We start from the raw sequence: 26923 nt of genomic DNA, 5'->3' as shown, positions 1-26923 counted from the left end.
GAGAGAGAAATATTCTGGCTTCTACCTTCCATCAAAGTTTAAAAAGAAGGCCACATGTGAATAAAAATGATATTACAGAGCGTGCAAGAGCGTACGAGTCTATTCTATTCTGTTCTGAGTAACAGCACAGAGCAAAGTGGCAGGCCAGAGGGTGGACTCAGTCACACACACTCACACAAACAGCTGCAGAGCAGCAACACGACTCCTGTCTCTGCTCCTACAGATTAGTCATGACTGACTCTTTTTCTTCTCACACATTTAAAGTTTCATCCAACTCCTAATGAGTGAATGAAGAGCGACAATTTTGATTTGAGTGCCTGCTTGTGTTCACATTATGTCGGAACATCACCCCTCCGTGTATGTGGCTGCCTGCGTGTGCGTACGGGGAGGGGGCTTCAAAGCTTGATATTTCTATATAGTTTGTAAAGAGAGGCCGGAAGCGAGGCGGTGGGCACAAACAAATGGACAGAGCGGTAAACGAGAGGAAACTTTACCCATGGGTCAGCCTCGGAGGGAAGATATATTGCCCATGGGTCAGTGCAGAGAAAGGACGGGCAAAATCCATATTGGTCCGTCTGCCTTGCCCCCTTTATATAGTGATAAAATATTCAAATCCAGCCATTACTTCACATTAGGCCACTCTGTAGAGATGCCAGGGAGAAAACCACAGAATGTATACATGCCGGTTCACACACAGTTTTGGTGCATTGATAGTTACATTAAAATGTCTTCCTCCCATTAGAGGCACAGCCCTCATCCGCACTCACGTCTGACATTTAAGGTGTGTTCACATGTGTATTTGTACATGAGTGCGTCTGCATAAAAGGCATGATCAGAGGTTTTTTCTCATCTCATCGTTTCCCTGAACAGGGCATCAAAGTGATATGGGGGCTAAGTGTGTGCGGGTTAGGTACTCGGTTGGATTAAAGAAGCGCTGCTTCGCTTCTTAGAGTTAAGTCTCACCTCCTGCACACAGACACGCGCTAAAGTCTCTTTCTCTTTCCCTTCTCTTCGTTATGTTTAACAGCGATGACTGTATGGTCTGCTAACCTCGTCTGGGTGTTTCCTTCTGACTAAGTGCTGTGTCAGTCAGACCTGAATTTGCGTGGGTGTGGGTGTGAGAGACGAGTGGTTATTGGGGATAGATGCACTCACTTTTTTTCTTTTCTTTTAATCTTGTTAAAAAGACCAACAAAAGCACTTTTGTCCACTGCTGCACTCCTGCAGCAGTTGGTAGTGTGTTGTTTCTTAGACTTTAGGTTCAGGGAAACAAAATTCCTCCAGCAATTATTTTTGACCACTTACGCTATCGTTATCTGCGGATGACGTGGCAGCAGGTGCAGCTTGTATAACATTTAGTGTCTAGCCAATGTATTTCAAGGTCTGCTGACATTCTAATAATATTTTTGTATGTGGAAGCTGAAAACACGGTGACGGTCTCTTGCTCTCTCTCTCTTTTTTAAATATATATATATATATATAAATGAATTGCACTGAAGCATACTGATGCTCGTCACAGTCCAAACTAATTTTACACTAATTACAGTTTAGACAGGAAAAGTTGTTTTGCCAGGATGTGTCAAACCGCTGTGCTCCAGAAAGAAATTAGGGAGAAGGGGAATTTTCTAATAGGACTCTTGTTATTGTGTTTGCTATTTTTGTACAAGCCTGGCAACAAGTGCCAGTTTTCCAGGTTGTGTAGGAGGTAAAATGTGCAAGTGCTTGACTTTCTCTCCTCCTCATGTCTTTCTTTCAGGGCACAGGGTGAAGTTAGAAGACCCCCAGAAGATGCAGTTCTCAGACAGGCTGTCAGAGATCGAACGCTACCAGCGGAGTATGAGGATAGGCCCAGGAAACACCAATCCTCGCCAAATCCACCAACCCCACCTTGGCACCACACCAGGTAAGGAGGTCCACTGACATATACGAGTACAACCAGCAAACTTTCACATCTCTTTCGAAAGTACTAGTTGTGAAACTGTGACGCTGAATGAGTGTGTGTAGGGAAAATTCACAAACATAATTTGCTGTTACTTTCGTGCTGACCTTTATTTATGATTCAACTTTGACCCTTTTTATTGATAGTTTTAGGCCTTTGCTTGACTCTGAGCACACACACACACACATCTGAAAAACTCAACATGGCTACATCTAAAAATACACAAATCTTGTTGTGAGTAATTTTATTTGTTGGAGCCATTTTCTTCTACTGAGCTACACCCACAAAGCATCACTGTGCATCTACCTGTGACGGGAAGCTCGTAAACATTAATGGCGACCCACATTATTTAGCTTCATGACAGATGTAGATCAGCTGAAAGAAACGACTTCCTGCTCCTACTATCGCGATACTGTAGACAAAACAAAGTGTGCATATTTTTAACCGTGTTTATCTAATTTTCCACAAACATATTTAAGAGAAGAAAGTCATCTACAGCCCATATTTTCAAAAATGAGTTAGAAGGAAGAATATGTACACTTTAATTTGGCCCTTTAATGACTTAGAACTGAAAATCTCCTTTAATAAGCCGAACATATTTGGTTTAATTTGGCTGAAGTAATTGAATCTGTTCATATGTCAGCACAGCACACGCTGTTCACCTCACCCTGAGCTAAGCCAAGAGACTTTCATGTTCTCCGCAAACTTTCCTGAGGTCTGTTCCACTAATCTGAGAGCTGTTATGTGTTGGCCGTTCGAGGGGAAGCTCATGTCAGCTTTGTCCCTGGATGCCCTGCGCTGGTGGGTCTGGGCCCCACAGTGCGCGGGGTAGAATCTGCAGCCAGGTGGCACGGCCGCCGCTGCCAGCCGAGCTTGGCCAAGTTGCCGAAGCTGGCCTCCGCACACCGCGCAACTACAGCCTCAGGAATGTAGCAGCCTTCCGCTACCTTGGCAATCACGTCAGTCTGAGACTGTCCGAATGTGTAGGGGTGCGAGGGAAGCTGGGGGGAGAGCTGAGAGTCAGACAGAGGTGGTGCGACTGGAGGGGAGGAGGCTGTGTGTCAGCTGTGGACAGCTGCGTGGGTGAGGATGACTCTTCCCTCACTGTTGGAGCCTCTTTAACAGGAAGCACACATGCCTGAACGCAAACTTCGGCCCACTCTCTGGTTCTCATGCTGGCTAATGAATCTCATTACCTTTGTATCAGCATGCTGCTGTGTACAGGAGGGCTTGTTTGGGACCTCTGAGCCGTGTGTGGGTGGAACACTATCAGTGTGCACACTGTTTGGCCTTGTGCTTAGCTTAGCCAGCGCTGACTCACCAGTATGGGGCTATCTTACAGCTGACTGCAGAGAACACGGGGTCTTTCACCCTTCTCTTCCCTGTCCTTACTTACTGTTGATATCGCTTTTGTTCCCCTGTACGGCGTGTACCCAGATGAAAACACGTCAGCCATTTTAGAAACACCAGCGACAGGTTATGCTGAAACTAAACGGTGCGGCTCTTCGACACAATACAGTCACTGTGATGATCATTTTCTGACGGCTCAGGGTTTGCCGTGCGCACCGCAGGCTGCCTGCCAATAAAAAGACCCCTGCAGCAAAGCTCACACTTTAGGTTTCTGACTTGAAAAGTGGGCGGGGGGAGCGCATGGGCGGGCCGGCGGGGATGCACGCCAATCGGCGGGGAGGTGTACAGACACGGTCCAGACAGCAGACGAAGCGCTCGGCTCTCGTCTGCCTCACGCAGGATTAGGGCAGGAATTAGACTTGCCTGGCTTCAAAGGCCTGCAATGTTGCAACACACACATGTAGTCGGAGAGCAGACACAACACGCTAACATCTCTTGGAAGTGTCAAGATAAGTTAAAGGCCTTGAGCTTCAAGTTACAGCTGCCGGTGACTCGAGGCTGTCTATAAGAAGTGCATGTGAGTGAGACAGACGAGGGGAAGGGCTGTAAAAACCACACACCTTAATCTGTGGTATTACCATCGTGACGGCACACCGCAGGGCAAGAGTGGTAAAATAATTAAATAACAGAGGAGAGAGCCTTTCTCCCTCCCACCTCGTCTATCCGCTGGCTGAGCGGCAGCCCGTGGATGTATGTTGTGGCACGGGTCCCGCAGAGCGGTCCCGTATGCGCAGGAATCGCGCACAGACAACAGCACGACAGCATTACGAGCAAAGCTCAAACAAAAATAGACTTGTTGTAATAAATCCCATCCAGAGACACAGGGAGGTGTTTACATATCAACAACACACACGTCTCTGCTTTTGACAATCCCTGCCAGACGCTGTTGTACTTTGCAGATACTTTAAGTCCCGAAGCCTGTTTGTTTGAGAATTGCCGGGTGATAGATCGCCCATCAACATGTTATAATTAAATGGATTCCCTTCTTGCTGTTACAAAAGATGTTTTCCATTATCCGAGGCTGGAACCTCCCCCCCCCTCCAACCCCGTCCCCTATGAAGATGGCTACAAAAAGGAAAGCATAGTGTCATCCTCCTCCTCCTAAAGCCTCCTTGCTTCATATTGTTGTCTGAGCCGTGAAATTCTGTCTCAGTTTGCTCGTCAACAGGACACGTCTGCAGACATCAGCTACCGCTGGATTCTTAAATCACACCGAGACAAAGATGATTGCACCATAAGCACACTGAAAATAAAACGCACACACACACACACACGTAGTTTCATTCTAGTGTTGCAAGTTCTCCGCTAGTGTCCCAGACAGACGGGGTAATTAAGAGCTCATTACAGTGCATGCAGTGACAGGATTCCTGCGCGCTGGCAGACGCTACACTCGCTGCTTGTTTTTGTTCTTCTGTGTCTACAGGTAAGCCTGCTAGACATGTGGAATGATTCTCAGCTAGGGTGGAGGGACTGTGTGTGCGTGTGCGTGTGTGTGTGTGTGTGTGTGTGTGGTTGAAAAATGCATGGTTCAACTCGTGCAGTCAAGCAAATCTGACACTCAGACAATCAAGTACTAAATTGTTATTCTGGTTTTCAAAACCTCAAGTGAGCTACATGTGTATACTATGTGTATCTGTGGGTGGCAGTTTTTTTTCTTCCCTTCCTCTGATACACAATGTATTCGACAGCATTTACAGTCTTAAGGGAAGCAAGCAGCTGATTGAAAATTTGATTTATATCAAAGTTAAAAGTGGAAAACAGATTCCAGTTTTACCCTAATCCGTTTTAAAAGCAGACAAAACTCAACAAGCCCTTGGCAGAGCCTCTAACAGACAGCCGAGAAGAAAGACGCTCTTTTAACTTTAAATGTGTTTTAACAGTTAGAGAGGCAGGAGGGGGAGAAAAGAAATGGAGCACCAATTTAATCATCCAAAAAGAAAGTCCTGGCACTTTTGAGGTGGTATCACTTAACATGTTATTTGTTCCAACACCTGTGTGTTCCTCTCTGAAGATGAATATCAGATACTAGCATAACGTTCCACCATCAAGTCAAGTGCTCAGGGCTTTGATGACGGCCCAAAAGTGTGTGCGTGTGTGTGTCTGAGTCATGTGGTGATGTTGCTGAAAAACTCGGCGTAATCTTCCAGATCTACTATATTACTCACTACATTTTCTTTTGCCGTATTCAGCTTTTACCCGGAAAGCTCTTGCCCGTTAATGACTCTTCTACAAATGTTGGTACCGCTGGCGTCACGCTGCACAACTGGCGCACATCTGCTGCAGCTCGGCTCTGGCGCGCTCGCTCAGTGCGTTCAGGCTGTGGCCTCTGAGTTGGAATTGACTCGAAAAAGTCCCATTTGATGGAGGACCGGCCTGATTCAGCCCCTCCTGCCTCGTCCACAGTGACCACACTGTTTACTCCACATAAACAAGCCGGCCGGCCCCCCAGATTCGAGGCAGCGCTCTGCTACTGCCGCAAACTGAGAGGCTCGAGCTAATTCACACATCCCGAACGACACGATCAGCCAATTAGAAGCAAGAGCGAGACAGGAAATTAGCGCCGTCAGGTAGCTGTGGTGTAGGCTTTAGAGTATAGCCACCGCGCTCGTTGGGTTTCATGCAGACTTGTGCCAAACCCGAGCAGGAAGCTGGCCCTCTGAGGTAAATGCAACTAAAACGAGCAGGAACTGGAACAGTCCTTTAGACACTCTGTTTTACTTCTGCACTCCACTATTTACATAATATGTCAATGGCCACCACAGAGTTTATTTGTTATGGTGCCTGAAAGCTTCACTTGTGGTTAGTCTCTTTTTGTGACCCTGAGATGAATAATTCAAACTGAAAATGTTTCTTTTCTTCAACTGAGAAAAAAAAGCTCTTTTGAAGCCCTGGTGGGGAAAAAAAACACAAAAAAAAAAAAACAAAAACAAAGAAAAGGAGAAGTGAGAGCGAGATGTTTTTTACCAGACTCAACTGTTTTGTAAGTTATAATTTCACATCAGAGCCGGGCCCAGTTTTACATTTCAGCAATTACAGAAACTACATGTGTGCCATGAACAGTCTCTATTGAGTCTGGGGAGAGGGGAAGGGCGGGCGGACAACGAGCCCTGAAAGAGAACATAGGATTTTTCAGCCCATGTGTTTGTTTTTGCTCACGTTATAAGTGAGGGCTCAAAAGACATATCAAATGTCCCACATAGCTGAGCCAAGGCCGTGTTCCTCCCCTCTCTAACACGCTCTCTTTCTCTCCCCTTCCCTCGCTGGCGTCTTTCTTTCTGTCTTGCTCGCTCTCTCACATTCTCTCCCTGTTGCGACGCCTAAGGCCTGAGCGAAACAGGAAGCCAGCACAAGGACCAGCATTCACTGTGTCTCAATGACACGCTTCATTACGGCAGGCGCGTTACATGTCTCAGAGGCGTCGCTAGATCCGGAGTCACGAGGATGGACGCCATTTTGGCTCTAACATCTTCTCAGCCTCCTCCTTTCATGTACACATGCACTTCAAAAAGCAGCACATGTGTGTGTTTATATGCGAGTCCTCTCCAAAACTACACTGGCACCACCCCAAAAGCTTCTCATTAGTGACGCGGTCGCCGCTTCTTCCCTGCTCAGCCACCGCCTTCCTCACTCCTCGGCTCCGCCCAGGGCTGAGGGGCGGCCGGCCGTCTTATTAACAGGGGTAATCTGTGCCTCTGGTATTGACGTTGTCTGCTGGCCAATCAAAATATTTGAAGGAAATGTTTATTTTCTTGAGCGAATCGCACCAGCTGCTTGCAAGCCTTTCTGAATAAGGCCATTTATGTTTAAGAATTTGCCATTGTGAGGCATAGTGCAGGACCTCTCAGTGACTGAGTGCTGATTTGGGTCTTTGCAAAGGAAGTGGAGGAGCTCCAGGGGAAGCAGAGATCGTACACTAGTTAAGCCCAGTGTGGCTATAGGTGAACAACCCAGCACCGCCCTCCTCTCTGCCTCTGGCATCCCCTCTCCATCCTAATTGCCGCTACAGGAGGCTGGGAGAGGGAGGGTGTGCAGAGTCACGCTGAGGTTAGACGGCTGATTGATGCTGTCGTTAAAGGGAGACGACACGAGAAAAATGTAATACACGTTTTTCTGCCTGCATGTTGAAAATATTTACGCACATTTGATGAAAAAGTTTTAAACGGGACGTAGCACTATCCGGACTCCGGAGGCGCGCAGACTGGGCTGTCACGCAGCACATGTGCCGAGGCGCTCCACGCAGCTTCGTGCACGTTGTCGTGTAACAACTGCGCCGTCTCAGACCGAGAGCAAACAGCCAGCTGTTTGTGCTGCGGTGTGACCGTCCAGTGTGAAGCAGGGTCCCACGCGTTGGGCCAGTAGCTCCTCGACCCTCCTCGGCTTCCTGACAGCTTGGCTGGATAAGCTTCACAGGTCTCTCCGGTGTCTCGCCTGAAAGTCCCAAAAATATCTCATATGCACCCATCGAGCATGTTTTTCCAAGCTTGGTCTCACTGTGGTGAGAAAACCACCCCTCCTCTTCCCAGCCTTCACTGCCCAGTCAGCAGAGACCGACCTGTGACAGGAAAACATCTCCAAATGTCCAGATGTCAAGACGGTTCTGCCCAGTCTGTCGAGAAGGCGTTTTTGGATTGTGTTTTAGATTGCTAAGGCGCAGGCAGTGACCTCCTCACCCTGTACACGCACACAACTCGTATTAATTCCCAGAATTGCTCTACTGGATTGTTTATAAAGCCCACATCCTCACATATTGCTTGTATTTGTGTGTGTTCTTGCAGCCCTGTGGCAGGAGCAGATGGACACCCCCACCCTGAAGACCTGCAAGGTGGAGGAGGACCTGAGACCATGGCCAGGTGAGACACTGCAATGCACTGCTTTTTTTTTTTTTACCCCACACACTCTTTTTGTCTCTTGGCTTTCAAGGTTATTTTTATAGCGCTCATCAAAAACCAGCTTGACAAGGAGGTTTCTAAAAACACATTATATGCAATAAAATGCCGTCATACAGAAAATTATACGATGACAGTTCGTGCAGTCTCTGAAATACTAAAAGGCAATCAAGAGTTATAGATAAAATATAAGCAAATTAAATTAAGCATATTTAAGTCAAAATCAAATCAGAAACCTGTCTGAGTGTCTCAGACTGCACACTGGTTGGTAAGGGGAGAGACGTTTTAATGTGTTTAGTAGGTCATGGTTGGTTCTTGCAAGAAGTCTCACTATTACACTTCATACTTGATAAAAGAACAAATTTAACTAAGCATGAGACTCTGTATTTATTTTAGGATGTTGTTTATGCATGACGGTGTCTTTGTGTGTGTGTTTCAATTTGAAACTGAGGGTGTTCGCTAGTTGCGAAAAAGCAGCCTGAAGGGTGAAGTCACTAGTAAGGACTTGTGTGAGCAAGCCTGCAAAACACAATGAAGATCGCTTTGAATATAAGTCTTTAAAAACATCTCGCACTGCTTTGTTTTAATTAGTAAACGTAGTTTTTCCAAACTGAAAGAAACAAGCTGGAAAGGGTGCGCCAGCGTACCGATGATATTAGAGTCTGTTTCATTTTGTCTGTAGGGCCCAACTACATCACACGGCGTTCCCGTAATGCCACCATCCTTCTCGCTTTTTTTTCTTCATTGTCTTCCGCTGCCTTTCCCCCTTCTCCTTTGTTTCATTTGTATCTTGGCGATTTTGATTAAAAGCCCTCTCAGTCTTGCATTCTCCTACGCACAACCCACCACTCCACACCGGACGTGCTGACTCATACGCTCACGCTGTGACGAAGTCTCGCATTCAGACACAAAATGACTTTTAGATTTAGCACTGCGCTCTGGCTCTCTTTTCTGCATTTTATCAGATACAACGCAATGTCTAAAGAAATGTGTCTAAGCACTGACACAGCAGAATTATATGTGTTTGTTGGCGTCTGTGCAAAGGCACTCGGGGCTGTGTGAGAGACTGGAAGCAGCAGTGAGAAAAAAAAAACTTAACAACAGCGATTCTCATGTAGCTACAATCCCAATGACTGGTTAACAAATACATCACACCAGTCGCTTTACAAGTGAGTATCGTATCTCTCGCAGAAAAAGATTTACTTAACAAAAAAATATTTTAATCGCGTCACCTCGTGTGTCGACGCATTAGGGAAATCTCAGGGTTTTTATAATCACAAACTTCTTTTTCCCTTGCTTGTGTTGCATGTCACAAGTTGAGAACATGCAAAATCCTCCGCGCTCACATGATAAAGTGCTAACGTGGATGAGGCTTTGGGGCTGCCGACCGTGTTGCCACAGTACAGAGGTGATCGGTATTTGCATCCAACATGATGCTCCGGCTCCACAGCCTCGGCGCTTAAATAAACACCTGGAGATCATTTGTGTTCATTTGGGTCTCCTATTCTGCAGCACCGGCCCTGCCGTGGCGCTACGTTACCCTGTACTCGTCGGCCAATTATCAACAGTGCCTTCTCAAGCTAATGGCATCCACTGTTCAAACCAGTCAATAAATCAACCGGACGCTTTCTGCTTGTGAAAGGACTTAAATCCCTTCTCAGGAGTCCACAATGCAGAGCAGCTGGGCCTTTTCAGGGATTATATCAGAGAAAAAGATGAGAAAACATTCTTATTACACAGCACAGTGGCTCTTTCCACGTAGCCGCACCAGTCCAGGCTTCTCTCTTTTTCCTCCTTTCACTTATTTGCCTGAGACACCCTTCCCTGGGTGCTGGCCGTCACAGTTTGCATCAAGCCTGAGTAAACATTTCACAGGTGAACGCCTGGATTTGCATCCCCCCCCATTGTCAGCCACCACATTCAGGCACACGTGCATACACACACACACATAAGCCGGTGCACAATTACACACAGAGACGTGACCGCCTCAAACCTGCCCTTGTGTTAACAACCAAAATCAGTTTCTCCCGTATGCAAACGAGACAAACCTCCTGTCATATCTGGGTTACACGCTTGAGTGTGGACTAGAGGACTTCTTGACTTAAGCAGAAAGGAGGAGGGCTCCACCCTTGGCACTAAAGAATTCAAAAAGAGCATGGCGCTGCACTTCAGAGCTCATGCTGGAACACCGTGTTCTCTATAAAAGCCCCGATTCCCAGCTACCCGCTTCATACACTCAGAACATCACACACTGTGCTAGCTAGGCCTCTGGGGTCCATCCTTTATCCTGTCCCTGCAATTTAGTCAACACGTTTCAGATGAGCCTAATGGAGATCATGTGTGGTTTTGTGCCGTAGAGGTTACAGGCAGCGAGTACTCGGCTCAGTTAGGAAGACCCTCTCTGCCAAAGATACACCACCGTTACCACAGCCGCAGCAGCAAACCCTGCACTTATGTTGGGTGGGGGAGGGTGGGGATGCAGGAAGGTATGCAACGCAGTCAAGAGGGAGAAAAAGCAGACTGCAAACTTTGCTTCTCAATTACAGGACACTTTGTTTAGCCCTCTCCTCCAGAGGGAGCTACTGTACTGTACCAGACTCCTCAGGGCTCCCAGCCAAAAACCTGAGACTGCACAAGCCCATTAAGGTGTTGTGATAAGCGTCCAGTCCAGTTTCCCCTGACGGAACACAGGAGTCGATCCCCACCGCAGTTTGGCCCACACATTTCCACCGACTTCAATTAAGCGGAGATCGTGGGCGGCGTGGGCGGCGTAGGCGGCAGCAGCGAGAGCTGTCGTGTCCCCAAGCCACAGAACGCCTCCCCGGTTTCACCCCGAAGCCTAAATTTAGCACAGAGTGGGACAGATGAAGGGACAGACAGAGAGAGAGAGAGAGACGGGGAGAGGGAGCAAAAGCTTTTTGAGAGTCCGGTAGGAATTAGTAGGCTGACTCCACTTCACCCGAATCAACAGCAGCTGAGGGCTTGGATTTTCCTCGCGTGAAATCAGATACGGAGCTCGACTCCTGTGCCTGGTAGACTCTGGAAAAAGAAACAGCCCCCCCACCACCACCACCACTACTAACTCCCTCATCCCCTCCCAAAAAAAAAGGAAATTCAACAGCAGCAATGTGTTGCTGGAAAAAAAACAAAGAGTAAAGCTGGGGCCATGGAAATTGCAAAGGAACTGATTTTTTTGCAGCTGAAAATGGACCCACTTCTCCAGACACAGGGAAAAGACATTTCAACAAGACCGTGGCACGCAAGTTTGGCATTCTCCCCCCTCGGGGCTGTGGCGTGCAAGCGCTTGCTATTTGACAAATACAAGCTTTCTTTTCTCTGCCATCCAAATCCACATTTTACACTTGAAGTCATGTGGGCACACTGGACCCATGGAAGCCACACGCAGACAAACAAATAACCACGGGCGTACACAGGCGTGGGCTGAGCGCATACTGTAGGCTGACATCAGGTGTGAGGAACACTCACTAGTCTTTATGGCATACAACCAGGTCAAGGGCGTTTGTTCTGGCTGAAGGCCATTGCTTTGGAAAATATCGGAGTATCATGAACACAAAGACTCGGCGCGGTCAACTTGCCAAGCAACACTTAATATTTCACACCTTTACCTGGGAATTTAAAAGTGTGTCTGAAGCCAGTAAAACCACAACAGTAGCAGGTAATTTTCCCAGTGTTAGCATTTAGCTTACATGCAATTAAAACAAAGTGAAAATAAATCAAAGGTATCGTAAGTACATTAAGCAGAAACTTAACTGGTGCTGTACTTGGACTGAAACACAAATACTATCGGAGGTGTCAGTCGGCAGCTTTCATAAATCTGTGAATTGGTTCGTTTCCCAAGCTCGGGTGGTGTAAGATCAGCCAATAGCACTCCTTAGCTGAGCGAGGAGGGAAATATGGTGTTTGAGTTACTTGGTGACAGTAGTGGCATCAAATCTCAGAGCAGCAAACTGCCAAGCCGAACCCTTCAGCAATATTTCTATTTCCCTTTTGCCAGCTGAATAAATGAGAAGGTGTGCAGTGAAATGGCAGACATAGCAGCCTGGTTCCACTGTGCTTCGTTACCTGTGAGATTACACTTGGCAGCGACTCTGACAGGTCATTCACTGTGATACACATTAGTTTAGATATACACAGAAACACAATTTCTCTTCCTGCGTCCCCTCCCCTTCTCTTTCTCTCTGACCGTCTCCGAGTGCGACCGTCTGCCTCTGCCACCTAAATATGATTTATGACAAGCCGCACAACAGTGCAGCGAGCTGTCTGTGTTTATACAAAGCACCCCTCACTACAGACAATGCCTCTTTTCATTGCTCTGAAAAAGATAGAAAACTGTGCGTTGCGTCTTTTGAAGCAGTGGTGGGAGGGCTGTCGCAAGGGGGCCTTTTCATAACTTCAGTCTTGTGCACGGGGCTGTGGGATGATGTGCTGTCAGTGCTTGATGACTGTTATTAAGCAAAGAAATGTCTCAGTTCATTACTTTGAGCAAACATTTCCATGGACCGGTATATCGCAAGAAACTTGAGCTCAGAATTGGGGGTCTGGGGAGATTTGCTGCTCTGGAAATGTGGGTCTTTTTTTTCTTGCGAATAATAGAAAAGAGAGATCTCTGAGTCGCTGGTTTCATAATTGCAAGAGCAGTTTGAATGTTTTCTGGCTCTTTCCAACCTTTTGTTTCTCTGTTTTTATAACAGCGACTACAGAGCTCTTCCCGCAGAGGACCACCTTCCCGTCTCTGTCACCGCTGACCGACCCTCGCTTCTCAGATCCCCGCATGCACTACCCCGGGGCCTTCCCCTACTCCACCAACACCTCCAGCACCGGCATTAGTGGCCTTAGCATGTCAGCCTCTACTAGATACCACACCTACCTGCCACCACCCTACTCAAACAACCAATCCCAAAACTTCCAGTCCAACTCTTACCTGTATTATGGCACAGGCTCTGGATCCTACCAGTTCTCCATGGTGGCTCCAGGGAATACCGGGGGCGAGCGCTCTCCCACCCGCCTACTGTCCTGCTCGGGGGCTACAGGCACCGGCGGGACCAACAGCCTGATGAACCCGGGCCTAAACACCCAGAGCGAGGGCGTGGAAGCCGACGGCAGCCACAGCAACTCCCCCACAGCCATGAGCGCTTCGGGTCGCTTGGATGAATCTGTCTGGAGGCCTTACTGACTGACAGACAGCTAGACAAGAAGAGAAGGAGAAAACAAAGTAAAGAGGATGATGAACAAAGAAAAAAGAAGCTGAACACTGAAAGAAAAGAAGAAGAAAAAAAAACAAAAAAAGAGAAATGCTGCATGTTTGTCTTTTATTTCTCCGGCACTCGCTTTAAAGACCTTCTGCTTTTACCAAATCCCCCAAGACTTCTATTTGTTTTGTAAATTCTTGAACTCCTGCACTGTACCGAGGTACCGTCAAAGAACCGGAAAAGCCATACGAGCTGACGCGTTACTTGGCAGAGACTGTAAACAGAAGAGAGAGTAAAACGAGTGAAACCGCAGTAATGTGCCGGCCTCATTTGTCTTGTGCAAACAGGTACTCATCAAAGACAAATGAACAAAAGGCGGCGGAGGTGTGATCAATCAGCACAGCTGACGAACTGAAAAACCGCAGCAGAAATCCCTCAAACAGACCGATCCAGCTCACTCGGCGGGTGGAGGAGAGAAGTCGGGCTGGACTCCTGCGAGGCATGGCTGCACTGCTGTAGCAATCCTTCCTTTTTAAAGCTTTAATTTCTGTCAAATTTCAACATTGTAAAAAATTATTGAGTCAGTTGTGAAAACATTGTCAGTTGCACCCAAGGCTGTTTCGTGCGCTCACGGTGGTTATGCAGTACCTTATTGCCTAATTTATTATCCAAATGGACACATTAGCGTTTGGAGCCACACTGCGCAGTGGACGTTTCGACACAACTGCTGCATTATTGAGAAACAAAAGCATTTTACATGTCACGTTTTTAGATATGACTCCTCCTCTGCCGCGTCATCAGTCAATCACGCTTCAACAGGACAGTGGCTGATATTTCAAGGAATGTATAAAGACTAAAGCAGAGGAGGGTTTCTTGGTTTTTTTGTTTTTCTGTAGGAGTCCTGTTGTCTCTACTCTTTACTTTTCCTTTGATGTTCTTATTCAAGCCCTTTTCTAAAGAAAAAAAAGTCCTAGTCTGGTATTTTTAAACTGGATGAGACAGTTTACCTTTCATATTTATTTGAGCCAAAATTTGAGGAAATGTATGCATATACCCCAAATCCTTAAGCATTTCTCTCTGCCTTTCCTTTTTTTTTTATATAAATATATATACAGTATATATACCATGTTTTGTTGTTAAGTATAAATTTGGAATTTGTGTAATATATTGCTACTAAATTATAAAAAAAACCAAAACCTTTAATGTAATTTTTTGCCTTCCAATGTAGCTTTGATGCACTAAAACTTTTATTCCTGAGTGAACAGTGCCCAACAGCATCTTCTAGAGCTGTAAGCTTTTAAAAAAGTTCCAAAATTGCCTTTCTGCGCTTAAAAAAACCAAAAAAGCCATTTGCTGAATTTTTTGCACTATGTTTGAACTTTCATTTCTCTCTTTATTTTTGGGTTTATACATTTACAAATATCCAGAAGCGTGCCGAACTAAACATGGATAGATATATAGACATCAACTTAAGTCGCCAAATCATTTCGTGATCAGACACACAAACACATTCCTGCACCACAGGTGTGTGTGCGCATTCCCCCTGTCCTGGGAGGGCCTTTCCCCTTTAGCTACACATGTGATCCCGTGTTTCCATAAATTAGGAGGAGAGGATGAAGGGATGGAGGAAGACAGGTGGGGTCAAAAGGGGTATCTTCTTACAAAACCAGGGGCAGTTGAAAAAAAAACCCTCTGTTGTTGTGCACCGGTCCTTTTGTTCTAAATAATCAGTGAGTGCTTTGAAACCTTTTATGGCTCCCAGTCTAATTTACTGTCAGTGCCAGGGGGTCGTAGCTCCGCCAGCTCTGCCTGCACACATCGCCTTGGCACGAGGTGTGCTAAAGATATCTACAAGAAGTATCAGGTATCCAGTATTTACCAGGAAACTCTTTCACAAGAATGAAGATGATTAGGATTCATGACTTTGAAAGTTGGCGGCTCATGTGATAAACAAGTAAGCTTTAATGTCAAAGTGAGAAGTGATCCAAAGAAGCTAGCATTTGCAGCTCAGGTAAAGAAAAAAAAGTATGCAAGCTGTTTTGTATGCCCTCTGCCTTATTCCTAGTTTTTTTTCTAAATGACAGCGTCTCATTCCCATCTCCCTTTGGCCTGGATGTGCCTGAAAACCTTACTGTATTATAGGCAAACATCATGCAGCTAGAGAAACCACCTACGTACTGAGATTTGTGTGGTTCCTTCAAACACAAAAAACCAAAGATCTTCACAACTGCCTGTAATACTGTTTGGATGTTTTCGATGGAGAAAATGTGTGGCAAAAATATTGTTTTTGTTTTTCTTCTGCAAACAAGCCCAAGTGTGCAAGTAAATCGTATTTTTATTGTGTGTTAATTAAAGAGCACAATGTTACTTTTTTTTAAACAATCCCTTTCCAGCAAAATGTTCCTTCATCTTGCTCTCTCCATCTCTTTGATGCTCAAAGCATGTACATCTGAAACTGGTATGTTAATTTAAAAAAAATTTCACCATGTATGTAATGATATCAATAATGCTTCTATACTGAGTGCTTGTAAAGTTTGCGATAATGTAGTTTTTATTCATTTTAATTAAAAAAAAAAAATGTGTCTCACTTTTGTCTCCAAAGCTGTTTTCTTTTGAAGGATAAGATTTGTAAAACATGGCCACACTTCATGCTCACGGCTCCGCCCACCCACTTGTGAAACCTTTTGTTTACAGGGAGCAGCCAATCAGAAAAAAGGCTCAAAGAGAACATAAAAATAGAGCCGACAGGCTTCAGCTACATCAGCAGAGTCCAGGAATGAACCATTATAGCCCCTTCAAAGGAACTCTTGGAGTGAAATGAATAAAACACACCTAGGTTAGATTAAAGTTGCATATTTATGGCCACATTCTTTGAATTTATTTGCTTAATTATAAAAACAATAGCACAGTGTAGCAATACTCCTAGGCTTGTGAGGTGTTGTAGTTTAACAGGGCGAGGTGTTGAGAGTTAAAACACGGGGGGGGGGGTACATTTTTAAATCATCTCCAGAATCCAACACACCATCACATCAGCTGAGAAATGAAGAAGGAAAAAGAAAACCCTCATAAACATCCATGGGACCCGATTCCACGCCAGCACATTTCTGTACTTCTAACTTCTTCGGCTCACACAGAAAAAATACCACGAATGCCACTGTTTTCATCTCATAACCTTACATTTGCTGGGTTGTGCCCAGTAACCCTCTAATAATTCTCCTCCTCTCTCCCATTAGCGAAACTCTTGCTGGCAATTCCTCTCGCTTCCCAGAGGTTTGAAAATGCCTCAGCTGTCAGCGCGGTGGTACCCTGAGCGTAAATAAAACGCTGCTCAGGAATCCGACACCACCCTGGCAGCCTCCATGTTAGCGCACGTCGGCAAGTCGTCACTTGTTAAAAACAATACAGAAGTTTGGAATGTCGGCGGCCTTTTTTAACCGACGGCGCGGTCGTTAATTTACACCGCGCCGATGCCATCTGTTTGCCCCATTTGAAGCCGAGCCATAAGATTAAACACTTGAGATGCCACCTTGCGGGGTGGTCTGATTTCAGATGTGGTTATCCTGACACCAAATACCCACAATTCTTCGCTCTTTAACTAATGCCACCTGTTGATGTGCCATGAAAGGCTTTCACTTTGTTTTTCACTAATTTCTCACTCTTTTGTTTCCTGTGTTTAGACGCTTGCATTTTCTCTTTCTTTGCCTCTTTCATCCTTTCTTCTCGTTCAGCTCTCACCTTTCTTTGCCTTTGTGTGGCTTCTGCTGCATGCGTGTGTCTGTGTCAGGCCTTCTATGGCTGGCAGAACAACAGAGCCTCAGGATGCACACATGCAGCCTCGATACACACTGCATTCAATTAACTCTGCACACTCAAAGCATTTCCACGCAGACACACACAATCCCCCGCTGACAGATCTCGCACCAGCCCTCCACCAAGACGGTCTGAGCTCCACTTTACAGTGCGAGTTCACAACAGCGTTTCCTCCAGGTCTCATCACAGAGAAGCGCTCTGCCTCGCCCCTCGCTGATCCCCCACCACTCAGGAAGCACAAAGAGAAAATGATAAGCTTTCAATTAGGCCAGGCTCAGGGGAATTTTACAGCTGTCTTCACACACTCTGTGAGACCCGACTCTCTTGTCCACATGTGTGGAGCAGAGAGGCTCTCATCTGGCTCTGCCTTAGTCGTGGATGTACACGAGCAGAGCTGCTTTTTCATCTTCTCTCTGTTCCTGCAGCGCTGCTGCTCCTCTTCCGAAAACTGTAACTCTCCCGGAAAGAGGGGAAGCATTTGCCTGGATCAGGCTGCCTGTCTGGATGTGATTGTAGTCAAAAGGCATGATGAATTGGTGTATAGGACAAACAAAACCACTTTTTAAGTGGGTAAAGTTGAAAAAATAGACGCCTAACTTGCCCCATGGCGATAGAAAAGAATAACTAACGACTGCTTTGTTTATTCTGTCTGTTGCTTATTGGCCTCCAGGATTTTTCATCTTTATTCAAAAGAAAGATGATAAAACACTGAACTGGAAATAAGACACAAACAAAGCGAAACAGAGAAAGTTTCTCATGATAACAGTATCCGCTGTCGCTTCTATGATACCTGCATGCGAAACCAATTACAGCCTCTTCTGGAGCCACTAACAACCTCTGCCCTGAACCCGTGAGAAGCAGTGGGCCTGAACCGGCTTGTTTTGGGTGCCTGGTACGTTGGCCAGCAGTCTATTTTCTAACCAGACTGGTGGTGGGAACAGCAACTACCGTCCAAAATCAGGGTTCCCACAGATTGACCGAGGAACACAGGGGCCAGGGGCTAAGAAACCGCGAGAGCTGTGATGCAACCATTCTCACACAGAGCACTGCTTTGCTGATGCAGAGTGGGATATGGAGGGAGAGATGAAGAGAGAGAGAGAGAATTCTCCTAGTTCAGAAGGATCCCAGTGAAGGTAGTTTCTCATCCATGCCGAGTCTACAGAGACTGATCTTTGGAACCGGGCGACTCCCAGTTCCCACAGTGGAGCACCTCTCTGCGGGGCTGTACTGTAGGAGTCGGTTCCCGCTCAAAGCGGGAGCAACGGTCACAGTGTCAGATGGACCCGGAGAGCTGCCAGCACAACACTCTGCTGTGTGACCTCTTAACGAGCTGCTGATCTCATAAAAACACAAACAAATTCAGCAGCAATGGGAGACGCGTCGCTCTTAAAAGTCTCCCAAAGAACAATCTGTTAAATCAGCCGTGTCGCACTTTAACCGTCTCCCTGGATGCATTGCTGGGAAATGTATGAAAAAAATGAATAAAAACTGTTTTTAGATCTCAACAAACCTTAGCAAAAGAAAACATGTGATGTCATCAGTGTACTGACAGCACCTGGAAAATATTTGGTTACAACCGAACATATTTTCCTAAGATATGTCAAGCTGTTACTCATCAGTTTGATAAATGGATGTTTCATTACCTGTGACTATTTATGCTTAAAAAGAGGGGGAAATGTAAAGGTTAAGAGACGTGGGCCACGAACAACACGATAACTGTTACTGAATCATCATCATCATCATCATCATCATCATCATCATCATCATCATCATCATCATCACACTTTTGAAGCCAAGATGTGAAATATGTTCCTAATTTCAGCTGTGAGAATGTAATGATTACTTCTTTAATGCAAAAATGATAATCTGCAGATTTTTGGAAAGAAATTAATATTTTTTCTAACCTTTATTTTGAATCTTAAGAGTTTTGTTAACAAACCTGGATATTGTTGAGCTTACCCCACCCTGAAAAATATCACACACGTCTTAATCGTAAGTGGCGACTGACAACATTTGCTGTCAGTAAACAAGAGGAAGCCCATTTCAGTGCACTTCCAAACTACAATCGTCTCAGCAACAAGTACAAACTTTTAGATTTGCAAGCAAAACTCCTTTATTCATATTTTAATCTCCTGTTTATTTTACTTGCAAAAATAAAAATAAAAATCACAGAGTCTATGGTGATTCTCTCAGGCCTGTTTTTCACAGCAGACCTGTTCTGCTTGACTGCACATTACAGACACGAAAATAACTCCACAGATGCAGATGCAAAAAGCAATAATATAGCCTACATCCTTCTACCCATATTGCCATGTTGCATGTTTTTATGGTTTAACAGCCCCGAATGAAACTGAGACGTGATTTCGAACCACAGGAGTTTCTTTTAAGGCTGCATGGCTGCAGGATGTTTTCTTTTTTCCTTCCGTGGTGGCAATTCACAGAATTTCACATTGCACGTCATTTACTGAGTAACGCTCATACAAAGACGTGTGATGACACCGATAAGCGACGCTCGAAACAATCTTATGACTAAACTCGGTCATCTCATCACAGGAAACCAAGACATGTAAATGAATCAAAAACAGGAGGCCTTTAAAGAAACCCATCAGACCACTGGATGGCCGACCTGTGGCTCAGTCCATGGTTAGAGGGTAATCTGGCTAAGACCACAGCAGCTAACTTTCATTTAGACGTCCTACTGGCTCGGATGCAGATTGTCCTTACTGCATAATGACCACAGCTGTCTGTGTCAAACCAATCTGCCCTTAATTTGATTAATTTGTCAAGGAGTAAAAGTAGAACATTTGAAATGAAAGGACGATAGTTTGTAGTGTTTTGGGATTTTTTGTTGATTGGAATAATGAAATGACATGCTTTTCAGTTTGATTTAGACACTGCATTTGCACTTTACCAGTGAACCAAAATATGTTTTTACTAAGAAAGTAGGGCAGCTTCCCAGAAACAATACTCGTTGTTCCCATACAGATTCATGAGAATTGACACAATCTTTTTTTTTCTGTGCTTTTTTCTCACAGAGAAAATCTGAATAACGATCTGTACATGCAAACACTACTTCCTCTATAAAACAGGAAATTAATACGCACACACACACACACACACACGCACACTATAGCTCTCTGCCAGGCTCATGGTAGGGGCTTTAGTGGGGGGAAGGAAGACGGCGAGGGGAAACGGGGATCCCTGTGGACCAGGTCTGTGTTCACTTGAGCAGGGGAACTTGCTAAATTGGTGGTTCACATACACACTCTCTATCTTTCTATCTCCCTTACTACTACTCCTTTTTTTTTAATCCATGTAAAAAAAACAGCGAGTAAAATGAGGATGATTGCTTAAGTCTGTTTTGGATCATGTGGGAACGTGGATGGCTGTTAAAAGCTGCATTGTCCCGTCCTTTCTTGCTCTCATTGTCTCCTTTGGAAGCAGCAAAGTCAGCAATTCCTTTGCATCTCTACGTAACAGTAAATCCACGTGGTTGTTATCTGTTACCTAATAAGTGGCTGTTAAGAAATCAGTGGGTTGACACAGAGCAACAAGATTAAAGCATCTTTTTAAACATTACTAAATAATCAGTGTTGCATTTCTTAAATCGTCATTTTCTCCTTCGCAGTCACTTTTATCGCAGTTGTGATTCTGGTGCTTTGATTGTCAAACATCATCAAAGCCAGGTGTGGATAAATCAAACTCCTGCTGACACCCAATAAAATGTGAACCATTGTTACCGTTAGACAGGTGACGTGATTAAAAGCCATTACTTTGGTGTTTCCATCTCCAGCCAACAGTGTGTGTGTGGAAGGGCTCTGCTAACCAGTTCCCATGGTTCAATGGTTCCACTATAGCTACTGTGGATGTCCTCGGGGGACACCTCCCACTCGCTGGTTTGTTTTCATCCTTAATGGGAGATCATGTTACACTCTTTATGGTGTGTGCATGTGAAGTAAACAGTCTGTCTGAGTGTGTGCTTTTTTTGTTTTCTATGCATGCACCTGTAGAACAAGGTGCTGACTGTGTGTGTGTGTGTGTGTACACGTGAGTTTACACACATGAGGTATGATGGCCTGCAGACACCAGACACCTTGATTTCTGCTCCTTTTGTTTTTGCCCATGAGGCAGAGGGGAAGATGAAGGAAGAAAAATATCTTTCAAGTATCTGGAGGAGTCTGTTTGGGAGCATTCAGATTTAGAAATAATTGCTGAGATATAACAGCCAAATGGGCCGTGGAACAAAGAGGGATTGTGGGGTTATGGAAAATGAAGCATTTACATTTGGGCCCTGGTAATGAGGGGGTTTTCCTGAGAGATGACAGCGAGGAGGAAGATCAGAGAGCAATGGAGGGGGGGAGAGGTAAAACAGAGAGAATGCATCAGATCAGGAGGTGGCGATCACACAACTGATCCCAGACAAGCTTTTTGGCTGTAAAGGCGGCTTCAGACTGTGACACACACTGGCCAAAGGATTGTGCGCACATGTGCATTAGTCATGAAGCATACAGGTGTTTGTGTTTTATGAGAGACCCCGTACCACACCGCAGCAGGGGCTGCAGCAGCAGAGCACGCCAAGGAGGATTTGGGCTCTTGGCACATTCAGCCACGTTATGAGGTGCGGCCGTTTGGCAGGCCAGTCGCAGCGGGGCACAGCAGACCTGAATATAAACAAGCTTGGCCCCTTAAACGCCATCCATCAAACAGATCCACCGGGAAGCAAAATCCATCAATCTCTCTCCTCGAGACCGACACAGAAACAGATTATTGATGACATCCAGAGGAATATTAGAGTTTTTGGCACGTTTTGTTGCTAGGGTAGATTACCAGCTCTGACTGCTTTATTAAGATATAGTAGCCATTCATTGCTCACACTGGATTTCTCCTTACGTTTTCTTCTCCAGCCACCATGTATCCTGTCAAGTGTGGCCCTGCAGTTTTATTTTTGTGGCTTTTGGAAATGCCCCCACTTTTCCGGCCCTGCTCCAATTTTCTTTAAATACAACCGTAATTGGTTTGATTTCCTACCTCCGGCCTGGCGGTGAGGGGGGTGGGGGGTTACAAGGAGAAGTGGGAGTTAGCAAGAGCCAAGGCAAAGGGAGCCCAGCCCACAGCAGGCGTGCAGCACGCTTGGGTGGCATTACAGTTGACCAGTTCTATTATTCCTTCATTTAAAAACTGTTTACGAGCATATCCTGAAAGCCTATCGGTGGAAAACGACATAAATCGGCACAGAAAAACACTCTGACACACATAAGCACACATGCTCTGACAGCCTTGACACCTGAGAGTGCCTAAAATTGGAAATTGTGCACATCACAACTCTCCCCAACTTTTCTCGTTGCCAGCAAATCTTGCGACATTATCACAAAGGCATTCCAGCCTGCAAATCAAAACCAGCCTCCGACAAAAAGTCTTTTCTTTGCGAGTTCTCTCACGGGCAGACGGCGAGGAGTGTGAGTGTGCCGCTCATCAGGCAGGCGTGAGTAATCAAAAAGGAAATAAGACGTAGCGTCTGGGAGAGTCCAAGTGGGCCCCTACTGATCTGCAGCCAGCACATTGTTCTGGACTTCTATTGTTTCCTTGCTTGGTTGGCAGACCAGAGAGCAGCCAGCCAGCAAGAGGCCAAGGTAGATTTATCCTCGTCTTGGAGCGCCACTCAAGTATGTCTGAGGTGGCGTGGTGAGGGGATAATCCTGCAAAATTACTGCAGACAATGGTCACGTCTAGCAGCAGAAAGCATGTGAAAGGAGAGAATGTGAGGAAGCTTAGCAAGTATCAAAAGATCATTCATATACAGTGCTGTGCAAAAGTCTTGAGCCACACCTCATTTCTTTATATTTTGACTATGGAAATGAAAAACAGGCGCACCAACTGGAATATAAATGAAAATGCGGTATATAAGGCAAAAATAAACTTTGTAAAAATCGAATAAACTTGAAAGTCAATAACTGGTATGACCTCTTTTATTCTTCCTCACAGCATCTCTTTTAGGAAAGCTTTCTTTCCGGTCCTCAGGAACGTTTCTCCAGGCTTCCCGAAGAATATTCAGAGGTCTTCTTTGGATGTTTCTGCGTTTTGTTCTGTTCTCTGTCAGGATGATCCTACACTGCTTCAATAACGTTGAGGTCCAGGCTCTGGAGGCAAATCCATGACTGATAGTGTTTTTCTATCCAGGTATGCTTTTACTACACTGGCAGCGTGTTTGGGATCATTGTCATGCTGAAAAAACGGAGCCAATCAGACACTTTCCAGATGTTGCTGCACAGTGCATCAAAATCTGATCGTACTTTTCTGCCATCAGATTTCTGTGTTGATAATTCCATCGATTTTGACGAGACACCCAGGACTACAGGCTATTTAGAGACATGACTTTTAGATATATGTGTCCTTTTTTGTCCTCTACTTGTCCACTTTCCTCTCATTTATTCAAGGACACACTCCACACCAGGCTGGGAGATGCCAAGTTTTCAGATAAGAACTCTTTGGAAATCATCTCGCTCTTGCAAAAATCCTATTTTATGCTTGTCAATCTGTTTATTCATATATTCAGCTAAAGAAACGAGGACAGATGTGTTTTTGCAATGAGCCACCAGTGTCTGTTATCTGTAGATGCAACACTGGTTCATGCCCTGAGTTAGGCCTTTTTATGCTTGAATAATTCAAAGTTCAGTGTTAAGTGATATTTCTCTGAAAATGGACTGAAAAAGTGCTCAAGAGCACTTTAAAAAATTGTTCTTCAAAGCAATTTATAAGAACAAAATGAGGCAGAACTCAAGACTTGTACAGTCCTGTAAATACTGCCCAATACCAAAGTAGACCCCGAGCAGCAACTGTCTGCAAAATAAAGCTAAAGTGAAAGTGCCAACAACTGCAGTTCCTCTAATGTCCACTTGAAGCTGAATCAAGGAGTGCCCACATGTTTACCGTCTGCTACAAAACCTGTTTTGGCCTCTAAAGCAAATTTCACCCTTCATAAGAACTGTACTTTGGACTAATTGTTTTATTACTCACCCGTTCGGATTCAGTAGGGCTTAAAGACTGGGGCATGGCCCCTTTGACTGACGAGTATGCCAGCACAGGCAGCTGTGGCTGCAAGTCGTTTGCCTGGTTTCACCTCCACTAATTTCACTCACTGAACTCAACCTCTCATGCCGTCAGTGTTTTCTGCAGAACGTTTTTTAAAAACAAAACGATCTGATAAATAGCAAGACGTCTGTGCGCCGCTTTGGTGTCTGCAGTTTTACTTGCATGCTACTTAGCAACAAAGAAAACACCACGGCAGCTGCCAAAGAACCTGTGGGTGCCATCGTGCAGACCTTTCACATCATTTACATACAGTGTGTAAAGTCTGGAGGTTCTTATAGGCAATAAACATAAACAGACCACATGACTGAGCAGGTCTTAGCAGAAACTGGATCCACACAATGAAAAGCCTCAGCCTGCAGTAGAGGAGGTGTTAATTTTTACTGTAACCAGCAGAAACCCAGAGAAGGGCTGTTAAGATGAGTCCAGGGCCAAACACAGCTTGTTAATATAGGATGGAGACAGTTGGGGAGTTTGTCTGTTTTATGATGGCTGATGAAAAAGAAAACAGACACATTTCCAACCAAAGCAGGATTCTAGGTTATGTGGTCTAGCCACAGAAGAAATGGACCCTGGAGGCTTCCGTAGCTGGTGCAGAGAGAACACAGGGTCTTGTCCAAAAATGGCACAAGTGCACGCACGCACATACACACAATGTGAAGCTTTCCCGGCAAGCGACAGTCATCTCGGTGGAAAAATACGGTAACCGATGCATTAAAGCTCAGGACTTTGAGGCATTGCAGGGACGCAGCGACATTAAGACATGCAGACCACACAATATCCAGAAAGCAGAGGAGTTTGTTGGGACTGATGGGTCAGTGCGGCAGCGTACGCCCACAGACTGTTGAAAGGGAATCAAACCAGTATGAGACGGGCTGTAAGTTAGTGTATATGGGAAACGTGTACATATCGAAATACTAGCATGTTCACCATCAAAGCTAGACCTACCCAATAATTACAGAGATTTGAAACAGTGTAGGCCACAGCTTCTTTTACCAAAAGTAGAAGGACCTCGCTCCTAATAAACAACTTTTATAAAAACAAGATGCCCATAAAAGTAGAACCAGAAAACAACTCGGCAACACAAAAGCCTCCTTGAAACTGGTGACACGGGTCTGTTGCCATGTAGCACCAAACAATGCACTCCTCACCCCATTCCTATTGAGCCTCTTTCCCTACTTCGAGCCATAGCTCTCTCCTCATTAAGTGAACTATACAAATGCCGAGAGCTCCTGGCACTTCTTCACGTTTGTCAGTGTGAGACAGGATTTTTACTGCGCACGGTTCCAGGACCCAAAGTTTACGGGGTGAGTGAGCCGCAGCTTTCACTGCTCAATCGAAACAAATTCCCCAAAGTCTAAAAGTTAATCCAGCTCCGGGCTTACCAGGAGCAATACAGCCAAATAAAAGCTTGAGATGACGACAGTAAACCAGCCTTCTGGCTTCCTGATCCAGACTGGTGTGTTCCTGATGAGCTGGCAGACCAGAGAAGTAACACCGACTGTCTTATTAATGCTTAAAGCATTCTGACAGAGCCTTTTGTTACTTACTTAAACCACGCTGCCTGCAACGACCTAATGGAAGTCTAAAAGCCATTAGGCTAGAGGGCTTAGCCAACACAAACCAAGCGCACAGACTATGAAAGAACAGCTAAGGGTAATCAATACATCTCCCCTCATCATCATCCTCCTCCTGCTGCTGCTTTCCTCCTCCAGTGTTAAAGCTAAATGTCATAGCATCGTCTATGGTTGCTGGCGTGTAAAGGAGACACTGGTTTAAATCAGAGGAAAACCAGCAATGGCGGGTGAGCAGCTGGAGAAAGGGGAGATCAGATTTGTCCATTAATACTGGCTGCTCTTTAGCTGCTTTTCATTCTAGGCTTCTCTGCACTCGGGCTTGCACTCTGGCATGCTTTTACCAGCTAGAAATCACAACAGAAAGGAGCGTTACTGTCAGTACGGGGCATGTGAGTGCAGCCTGTTGTCATTTTACCAAAGAGACATGGCAGGGAGGAGCCAGCTGGGGTGTTTCTCTTTAACAGGCATCTGCAGTGGCTGGCATGAAAAGAAAGCCTGAGAGCTGGAGACGGATGGCAGAACCAAAACTTCAAAGACCTCTTCTCCCTCTCTCTCCCCCTCGATGTGCTGTATAACTCTGAAAGAGAACCTGCTAGTTCACTTTAGCACAAAGACACACACACACACACATACGTGCGCTGTCTGTTAAGCACACACACCTGGGATTATCAAGACACCCAACAGACGTTTCCTGATTCCTTTAAAAATGAACAACAGTAGTATGGTGCATTGTGAAAATACACCGTTCAGACACAGCATTAAACTAATGCACAGCCGCACAGACAGAGCATACCAGACAGGTATTTGCCGCAGGCTCTGATACACTAAGGTAGCATAAACTGCAAGGTAAATGTGCGGAGCGAAGGTCAGGGTGTGGCTGCTGACAGAGCAAAGCCTTTTATGTCTAATAGTTTTTTTCCCCGTCACAGACAAAATAAAACAGACCACTATTGTAGTCCTATAAAGAGACTAAACAACATGGACAAAAGCTGCTTGAGGCAGCAG

General features: G+C 45.4%; 1 protein-coding gene across 2 annotated transcripts in view; it reads left to right on the top strand.

The window, feature by feature from the left end:
* runx3 (RUNX family transcription factor 3) overlaps positions 1–16032 on the top strand; it is a 48739-nt gene extending 32707 nt beyond the window's left edge. For both annotated transcript variants that reach the window (XM_005922304.3, XM_042220806.1), the window contains 3 exons: positions 1757–1903; positions 8125–8199; positions 12948–16032. In XM_005922304.3, coding sequence (XP_005922366.1) covers positions 1757–1903; positions 8125–8199; positions 12948–13429 — 704 coding nt within the window. In that variant the 3' untranslated portion in view covers positions 13430–16032. The remainder of the gene's footprint in view (positions 1–1756; positions 1904–8124; positions 8200–12947) is intronic.
* Positions 16033–26923: the final 10891 nt, after the last annotated feature.

This window comes from Haplochromis burtoni, unplaced genomic scaffold, assembly GCF_018398535.1.
Source record: "Haplochromis burtoni strain Fernald_Lab_line unplaced genomic scaffold, NCSU_Asbu1 Contig_55, whole genome shotgun sequence".
Lineage (NCBI taxonomy): Eukaryota > Metazoa > Chordata > Actinopteri > Cichliformes > Cichlidae > Haplochromis > Haplochromis burtoni.
This window is presented reverse-complemented; position numbering and strand designations above follow the sequence as displayed.